Source organism: Dendroctonus ponderosae, unplaced genomic scaffold, assembly GCF_020466585.1.
Source record: "Dendroctonus ponderosae isolate FM_Combo_2020 unplaced genomic scaffold, Dpon_F_20191213v2 Dpon_F_20191213_1, whole genome shotgun sequence".
NCBI lineage: Eukaryota > Metazoa > Arthropoda > Insecta > Coleoptera > Curculionidae > Dendroctonus > Dendroctonus ponderosae.
This window is the reverse complement of record NW_026017110.1, coordinates 16,749,018-16,758,931: the sequence shown is the minus strand read 5'-3', so window position 1 is coordinate 16,758,931 and position 9,914 is coordinate 16,749,018. Positions and strand designations below refer to the sequence as shown.

The 9,914-nt window shown below is 30.3% G+C and overlaps 1 protein-coding gene across 1 annotated transcript in view; it reads left to right on the top strand.

The window, feature by feature from the left end:
* The window catches only part of LOC125502494, a 127,214-nt gene extending 118,110 nt beyond the window's left edge, over positions 1-9,104 (top strand). Inside the window, exons 5-7 of the mRNA XM_048660716.1 lie at positions 4,040-4,297; positions 6,274-6,426; positions 6,493-9,104. Of these exons, the coding sequence (XP_048516673.1) occupies positions 4,040-4,297; positions 6,274-6,394 (379 nt within the window). The 3' untranslated portion in view covers positions 6,395-6,426; positions 6,493-9,104. The remainder of the gene's footprint in view (positions 1-4,039; positions 4,298-6,273; positions 6,427-6,492) is intronic.
* The last annotated feature ends 810 nt before the right edge of the window (positions 9,105-9,914 follow it).

The window sequence follows — 9,914 nt, the reverse complement described above, 5'->3', positions numbered from 1 at the left end:
TGATACTTTTAGGGCTTTTGGGACACTCTGTACATTACAAAAATATTTTTAAAATGTGCACACGATAGGCGTCAGTGGATTCATCAAATAATACTTTGCAAAAAACAAACGGGCTAGCCGCATATGCGAATACTTCAAAAACTTGAAGAAAATCGCAAGAAAATTTGCATAATAGGCAGGTTGAAGTAGGCGAAATAGTCATCAGAAGTGAATCAACCACGACTGAAGGAGTTTAGGAAAAAAGTAGTCAGACAAAAGAAAGTATAAAGGAATGAAAGAACAATGTAACGTGCTTGGGAACGCAGCAAGGAAAACAGTTGGGAATCTTTGGCTAGAGGATAGAGACAAGAAGCAAAACAACCTGAATCTGTTTTCGAATGTGCTTAAGACATTGGAATGGAAAATCACGTTAAAGACAAACTTAGATATTAAATAAGAAAAAAACAAGAAACGATGCAACGAGTGAGCCTGAGAACCAGTATTGAGCCAATGCAAATAGTCCAATTAGATAAAGCATTACAAAAACAATAGAACGCAAAAACGTAGTAAAAATAGATCGAATAATAGAAAGCAATAAGTAAAAAGTAATGATAAATCTGTAGAATTAAATATGAGCACAAACAGGACGAAATGCCAGGCGAATGGAAAATTACACTAACTTATAAAATCGAGGATTTGTTAGTTGATTGATTGCAGTTTTGAAACCGAAAGAACAAAAAAATAATGCCTTAGACCCAGACATAATATTCAAGATGAAAACTATTTCCTATAAAGCAAATCCCGGAAACACCATAACGGGAACTTTCACAGTCCTAGGAAAATTCCACCACAAAGTGCATATGGAAAAGTATGGGATATTTTAAACTAAAGACATCTAAATAAAACTATTATAAGTATAATCAAGAAAATATATGAAAATTATGTTAAAGTAGTCATTAATAAGCACAATCCTCGAAACATTTCCAACTAGCTCTAAACTACAGCAGACTAATTTTAAACCCAATGTTATTCAGAACATGTATACATAAAATAATAAAAAAAATGCAGTGGGAGTTATAAAGTTCAAATAGAACAGTTCAACTTACAGAAAAATACACATTTTAGAAATCCTTTGGCTGGCGACTTTGCAATAATAACAGAAAGGCAATGAAATCCTCAATTTCAACTTAACAAAATGAAATTTGCCAAACCTGTTTTAGATAAGAAATGTGGAAACCGCTGTTAGTACAGGCTTGTTTCATCCCAGTTTTGCTTAGAACACCTCAACTAGTTGTGATACATTTGAAATATCTATTTCAAAGTTATTTCTCCACCAACTTGAAGCTGTAAAAATATAATCTTACCGTAACGGGAATGGAACATTTCAAAAGTTTAATGTGCCCTTTTCCAAATGTATTCGTCCAACTATAAAACTAAATTTAATTAATGTCTTCTTATGCACTTGACGCCACAAAGCCATTAAACTTCGGATAATGCAAAAACGTGTTTGAGCTGCGAACTTCTTCCAAAGATAGCTTGTAGTATGGCTTGTTGAAAAGTTTAAATTGAGATTCTTTACAAGACGGCATTCTTCGTGATTTGGAATAATTTATTGGGATTGCTAAATTGTCAATTTCAGACGACTTTATTTTCAAGCGTTTGAAATGAAGGCATATGTTAAGTGAAATTGAGTTTTTTTATCATCGGAATTAAAATATAATTGCCAATCATGGTATCTGGAGAACGATAAAGAACATACACAATAACTACCCTTATTTTTTTAAATATCCTTCATAAATGCCTTGCAAGAATGGCAATAGCTTAGACTTGTACGGCAAATATTTTAAAGGACGTTCTTGAGCTAGTTCTTTCGAAATTTTGTTTTTTTCTTTCATTTCTTTCTACTTGTTCTTGGAAAATCGGCCCTCAGTTTACAGTTACCTTGTTACAAGGATACGGGCTGCAATTTCAAATTCTGTGAATTTTGTTTTGGTAGCATAAATACGATGGATCCGTTCGATTTAGTAACTTCACAGTGAAACAGGTGAAAAGTTCGAAATTAAATCGCTCAATATCGATCAAAATGGGATAATTTAGAAGACAATTCAAGCACTAATTATATCAAAACTAGACAAGAATGCATCAGTAAAACTATTGAAAGGAAAACTAAAACGAGACATGCTATACATCTAGTACTCAAATGGTTTGTTTCCCCAATACATTTTGTTTTTTCATTTGACAAATTTGTTAATATTTTCCTTTACTTGATGTAATAAATATTTTATTTAATTTACTGTCCGAAAACGGATGAAAACCGAATAGTCCATAAACGAATCAGCTGCGTCCATTCGACCACTAGTTTATAGCCCTATTTATCACATAAGAGTCTCACATAAATAACCGGCATTATTTATTCCAGTCACAATATGGTTGGTGAAATTGTGTCCTGAAATGTTCGAGATGCTCCGTTAATTTAAGCGACTGATTGGCTTTTATTGACCCATTCATTCCATCAGTAACGTTCATAATATTCAGCAAATTGATATATTGAAAGGTATTGATAATAACTGCAAGAATTTGATTAAAAAGGTTTATACACAGCTCGAATTGGAAATTTTGCTGTAATAGACCGAACTAAATCTCCATTTTACAAAGTATAAAATATGTCGAAATATATTGCTTTGAAATCGAAGTATCAAGCATCAACAAAATGCAGTTTCCTCATATTTTCAGAATTTATTGGCCTATCTCAGACGTGCCAGAAGTTGCAGTAAAAATGATCGAGTCATTTATACAGCAAATGAATTACACTCAATTTATCAAAAGAGTATCAGAGAGAAATGTGAAATAACAGAGTGCATTTTAAAGAGAGTATTACGCTATTTGAACACCTTTACTAGGTTGTTTTTAGCATTTCTTTAGTGTTGGATCTATTCAAAATGTATTTTTGCTATTGGAAGAGCATTACAAATTATAAATCTTACGTTCATCAAATTAATGACTCAACTCATTCAAGAATTTTGCGTCGAACATATAGAGATTGAATTAAAACGAAACTTTGAGTTTTAAAAATATGTACATTTTTATGTATCAGTTTTACACCAGTAGAAAGAGTAGATAACGCACCGGTCAGAAAAAAATAAAAATTAAATCGAAAATGTTCTAGAACAATGTTCGAGCAAACATTCAAAATAAAAGCAATTTTGACTTAAACTTAACCAAACGCTGAAAATATTTTGATTCATCTAAAGTTCAATGTAAAATAAATAGAGTGAAACTGATTAAATATAACCAAACCCTTGAAACCGCACAAAATTGTCTCATCCGGATTATGTATTATTACTTAGCTTAAAGCGATTATTACGTTAATCCTGGCAACAGAAAATTGATCTATCTTTCCTCAAAAAAATCTCATTCGTATTGCATCATTTCAAAAGGAGCTTTTGCCGGTCATCCTCGTTACTGCGTACTTATTTTTCAATTTTCTTTCACATGCTATATCGTAATTAATCGTCTGGTAAAAAGGAACTTTCCAGTAATTTATCTTCCATAGATTCGTGGAGTTTTAAGCCCAAGTGTTGAACTTGTACACTTTCAGTTAGGAAACTAATCGAAACTTTTAAACATCGTTCACACCGAATTAAGCTGCGAGATTAATTTTGCTTTTTCAAGCTGGCTGTTACCTCCCTTAATAAGCACATACGCTGTTCTAAAATTTCGACATTCTGCAGGTGTTTTTTGATGTGAGAATATCTACAACACAAACTTAACTGAGTACTATATTTATTAGGAGTAACACTGGTCGTAAAAATTTAATTACAGGCTCTAAAGCACAAGATATTTAATGGATAAGCCGTGATGAAAACTTTAATTAACAGACTCACACCAATTTGCAGTCAAAGCCACGCAAACTTCCTAAAAGGGGATGAAAGTTTATATTAAGTCATCAAAAACTCTAATTAAGCCTCTTACCTTTGAAATTACAAGTAGTTATTTATTACGAAGCCGGCGAGCTGAGAGCCGAATCATTAAATTGAAACTTTAATTGATTTATTTCCAGGGTTGACCATAAGTTATGGCAAATATGGAGATATTGCACATTAATCGACGATTGGAAGAAATCCCCTCTATATATCTTCATGGGCTTGACGACTATGTACAAACCATACAAATTATGGCTTGTTTATGCAGGCGGAGCGGCAGCAATTTTTTTGGGCCTGTTGCATCTGGGATTGTCCATTTTTCACAAACTTTTAAAGAGGAGAATGAAAAAAAAGGAACACCGATCGGGCCAAAGCGATTTGGATAGCTTAGAGAGGTAATACATTTATTTGAAGGTTTTCTTCTGTAAAGTAGTTAGTATCACATCATAAGTACTAAAGAAGTTTGTTTTCATATTAATTGCTGACTGTATTTTTAACTTTCTGGGATTTAATTTTTTTGTCACTTTTTGAGTATAAACGATTTTAAACGTAGTGTTGTAGTGTGTAAAATAGTGTTGAAAATGAACAATAATCGTAACGATGTTCTGGATATCGTAATTGAACACATTCAGCATTCCGATAACCATTTTTCTTTCTACTAGTAATTACAATGTGAGAAATGCTTTGATGGTTTAAAGCTTTTAAAATGAACCATTCAAAAAATATCAAGAGGGAAAAATATCAAGAGAGTTGAATAAAGCAGCTCAGCCGTAATGGCCATGATGATAGCACCAACTAAAAAATATTTTTCGCAATATAAAAAAATGTTGCCCGTTAAAAGTATCTCACTTTCTAATTTTATTCATGTAATCTGAAATTTCTTCTGCAACGGTTGATTATATTGACAATGATATAGCAAAATATAGATTATCAAGTAAAATTGCTTCATTCAGTTGTTATTTTTACTTGCTGATCTTGATTTCATACAGATGTATTATACATTTCTATTTATTTCTAACTAGGACGTTCAAGCAGCTTTTRACTTTTTTTTTTGAAGATTGTTGTTAACTCTGCAGCCATGTCGTCTTTATTAAATAAACTCGCTGTTAATGTAGTTTTAAAMCTGCATTAATAGCGGCTTTAAATTGTTCGGCTCTTTTACTAAAAAAACCTTCTTCTTCCTTATCACGCACCAATTTTTTTRCAGTAGCCTCGTTTTGACTCTCTTCRCTAGTTATTCGTCTGCATTTCCTGATTAATATAAATATTAATTTCCATAMATTTTTCTGTATTTTTTTGTTAAATTTTAAACTTGTGGTGTTTCCAATACGCAAWCTTCTTTTCCTACGGTTTGTCTCTATGTGTGTATTAATAAAATCTTTGGATTCATATGGTGCATGTCTAAGTTTAGGTCAGTATAGTTCCATCTCCACACTTTATTATCTGTTATTAATTAATTCCTGGAATATTTTAATGCTCCTTTGTCAAGTTTTATTTCTGTAGTTCCTTTTAACTTTGCAATAATGTATCAGCCTTCTTTTATTCGTTATTCACCAATTTATCAATGTGTTATTAATGTGTTTGAGTTTCAAATACTACGAATTTATTAGATTTTTATAACTTTCCCATATAAAGAGCTGATGAAAAAATTGAGTTTTCACTTAAAATAATCGTTGTTTCATTAAAAAAATACTTTTGCATCAAATTATTTTGGCTTTCACTAAATGTCTATTAATTTTTGTAATTTCTGCATAAAACTGTATTCAATAAACGTGACAACGAAAAATAATTTAAATAGATAATAACGTAAAATTTTGCACAATTTTTCCTTTAACGAGCGAAATATTTTAGACCTGAACTATATTCAATAATCCACGTTCAAAGCAAAAAACTCATTAGAGCAAACTAATTTAGCTGTAACAATTTCAGAGCAAAATGGATTATATCAAATGCAATATGCATTTTAATTGCGTTATTTGCACGGAAAAAGGGTTTTAATTTCAATTATGACGCTATTTCGTCTTTTTTATTGATCCAGCCTCAGTAGATATTTTAATGAGCAGTTATTGATACATCGGATTATTAATGTGCAATTTGTATGCGAAAATTGATGTATGACAATTATGGAATATTTTCATGTGGTAACTGTAAATTAGCAAACCAATGAATTTGTAATATAATGCCTGATTGAACCAGTTAAATCAGTTGACTTTTTTGAGCAAATAACAGCAATAATTTGTCTTAATATCAAATAATTTAGCAAAGTGCATGTTTCGTTTAAGTCTTTTTTAATTGGGTTTAAACAGCTGTTAAAATTTTGTATTTAAAATTGTTATCAATCAAAATAACGATGTATTATGTCTATTTTTAGTAGGTTTGAAGAAGTCACAGACGTTTTAGATGATTGTATACCAGAACCCATGCCTGGAAGCAGCGTGTCGCTTTCTGATAGTCTGCATCCAGATAACGATTCTTCAATTCTTGAAATATGACCAGAAGTACATGATGCTCCAGATTTATTTAGGTAATTTTTTCACGCAAAAATTAATTTTTTTTATGGCAATATAATAATATTTTGGTTTTATTTTAGGCACATCATAGACTGTACGCATTGGGAGTCTGAAGTCAAAAATGACGACTTGATCATAACTTTGTAAAATATTTTAAATAAGTGTCATAAACGTATTTAGGATAATTTAATTTAGGATAATTAGGAAATAAATTTAATTTAGGATAATGCCTACTTTAAGCGATTAGGGCTGTTCCTCATTTAGTGACAAGCTCTGGAAAGTTAGGAAGTAAAATRGTAAAAAATGCATTAATTTTAAAATATAAAACACTAAAATACCAAAAGTTCACTTTTGAACTACAGAATTCTGATTTTGCAATAAAATCTGTAACTAAAATATGACGCTTGTGAGTTTAAGATTGCTTCTAAAAAGTAAATCGTTAATTTGCAGCTTTCGATCATTTAGCTTATGATTTTCACAAACAGAAAAAAGTGAAAAATTTGCCTATTTGCAATTAAAATTAAAGGTGAAAATTGCCTATTTCTTAAAATAGTTACTACCTAAAAATTAGTTATTAGACATGGAAACTATTTTACTACGTTGTTTTGTATTTTCGTCTAAATAGTCACTTAAATATTTCGATATTGTATTTTTATTTTACCGACTTGAACTTCAGTTATTTGAAAAAATCAAAAAATTTAAAAAAAGTTTAATCACAAAAGTCGTAGCAGAAGCGTAACTCGTGCTTTCCCAACTGTATTACTAGTACTATAAAAAAATTAAAATCGCTTTGCAAAATATTGCTGTATTTTAAATCTGTTTCAAATACAGCATTGAAAACAGGAATTCGTATGTTTTGCTAATTTTATTTTTAATTTTTATTAGGGCTTCTACTGTTGCAAAATTTGTATTTCTTGACATACGTAGCAAGCAAAAAAACAAGTTAGTGTGATAACTTCGCTACTAACAAACATTAATAAATTAATTAGAACAATTAATGTACAAAGCCAGCTAATTTGTTTTCTTTATTGATATATTGAACTATAAAAAATGTGTAAAAGTGTTTTAACATTATTAGCAAATAAACGGGTGTTTTACTTTCAATGCAAACACACAAGCATGTAGGTAATAAAACAATATTTTTTTACTAAAAAACATAATTTTTTTATTAACTTAACTAATTTATTCTTGCTAATATTCTTAACTAATTAGTTCCATCGACTTGCTTTTCTAAGAAATATGACTTCTTCTATTTTAAACGAATGAAAATTCTAATAAAGAAGTCACAGCAGATCAAGGACGCAAAATAAAACCCTGAGTCGACTTTACACTGAAAGTATAATAGTACGTATAGTTCATTTTCTTGATATTCAGAAAATGTTCTCTGAAGAATGCTCCTTTTTCTGAATAATAAAATGTGCCCCGACATGAAGGTGGCATTTTTGATGCAACGGAATAGCTAGATTCCACTTGCCTTGTTCCACCATTGCTTTATTTTCATCAAATATTCGAAGAATTTCAGAGTTTTCGACTACATTTTGTGGCATGTTCTCTCGCTCATTTTAGTTTGAATTTAAAGTTTATTTAGAAACTACTAAGCATAGACAATGTTTAAAACATAAAACTCATATATTACTTGCAATGCATATTTAAGTTTTCCGCATGAAAATTACTCGCTTTTCTATCTCATTCATGTTTAATATACTTTCCAGCCCTTACGGAAATATGACCAACAGTCCTGTATAATGTATTGCCAGTTTAAGGAGATTTGTACGAGATTGACTTGAATAAATCCTGGCATAATATTATAAGTGTTCTCATCTGCTGCAATATCTAAATGGAACTTGTAAGTGGCAGTAGAGAAATGGATTAAAACAGATAAATTATTATTTTAGAAAATAACGCGTAGTATTGCTCCCTCCATAGGTAATAGATGTGCTTTGAGGATATTTCGAAATGATTCTGATTTTTATAAGCTTTCATGGTATTGATTATCATTAGATATAAGGAGATTTTTTGTTAAACGTTCCCAAGTTTAAATATTTTAACACGTTAAGTTGCTTAAAAAGTTACTCAATATATCAAACTTTTACACCGATTTAGATGATTTCAATAAGTGGCCAACATTTAGCTGCCTCATATACTTTAAAATTGCTTATTTTTCAAAGCATGAATGCTTGCAAGTTTCCAAAAATCAGTGTTCAAATACGAAAAATGTACTTTATCAATGAAAATACTTTATACGGTTCCTCGTCTTGTACAGAGTAATTGCTTGCTAATTAAATTATTCATGTTTGTAAGAAGCTGTGAATATTCGAAACTCGACTTTTATGCATCCACATCTGCTTTGCTCAATTTTGGATGATATAAAAACGTTTTATACTATGCCGTAGAATTTTAGTATAAAGTATAGTAAACAGCTCTTGAGAATGTTTGATTGCCAAACTTTGTGGGTACTTAGTTTATCAATATTCCCAGTAAATGACTCATTAAATATTAAATTGATCATTCTAGTTTAATTACTCGAACATGAATGAATACATTCAATGTACATTTGATGATTTCTGCATGATTATGCAGAACCATGTGCATGTCCAAAAGTTAATTTTTAATGTTCTTTGTTGCTAGTATAATTTATAGTCTATAAACTATTTCCAAGCTGTATCAGCCAATATGTATGTTGTTATTTCGATTATGTCTATATGAATAAAGCATTTGAGAGTTTGCTGTCCACTGTTATGGCCTAGACTATTTTCAATTATTAATATAATTTAATGAAATTAACGTGCATTAGTTTCGATCACTAGTATGTATCAATTACTGACTGTGAACAAGTATTAAATAAATCACGTGCATCGAGAATATCTAATTGCTACTGATTAATATTGCAAGAACTTTCAGTCGTCCAATTTGTTCATTTTATATTAGAGTATTTATCTATACCTATTAGAGCGAACGTGAAATTAAGTGTTTGATAAATTTAAGGATTTGTTTGTACGAAGCATTTGTCAAATATTTATACCTGCAAAGTACCTACTTTTTGAATGTAAATGTTTAGATATGTGAATTAAATCGTTTTTTTATACAAAGAATTTTATTTGAAAGTAGAAAATAATCGTCGAATCAGTGGATCAGTTCCTCATGGAAGATATACGTGTTTTTATTGCAATTTGTTCAAAAAATAAATAAATGAAACTTAATTGGGCTTTTACACTTGTATTAATCAACAGTTTATTATTTTTGATATGATATGTTATTCTRGAAGTTCTTTTTTAGGTGAGTTTTATCCATTTGGTCCTTTCTTGAGAGATAATCTGTTTGTGCCTAAATTATTACGCAATCAGAGMACCACCTCAATACCGAAGAAAAATTATCTTATTTCTTCTGGTACTGATTAAATCATATTACTACTTAGACGCAAATTAGGGAACAAACTGATATTAATTTGTGCAAGTCTTGAAGGAAGTGAGCAACCAAAAAACGAGAGTATAAAAAAAGGGCA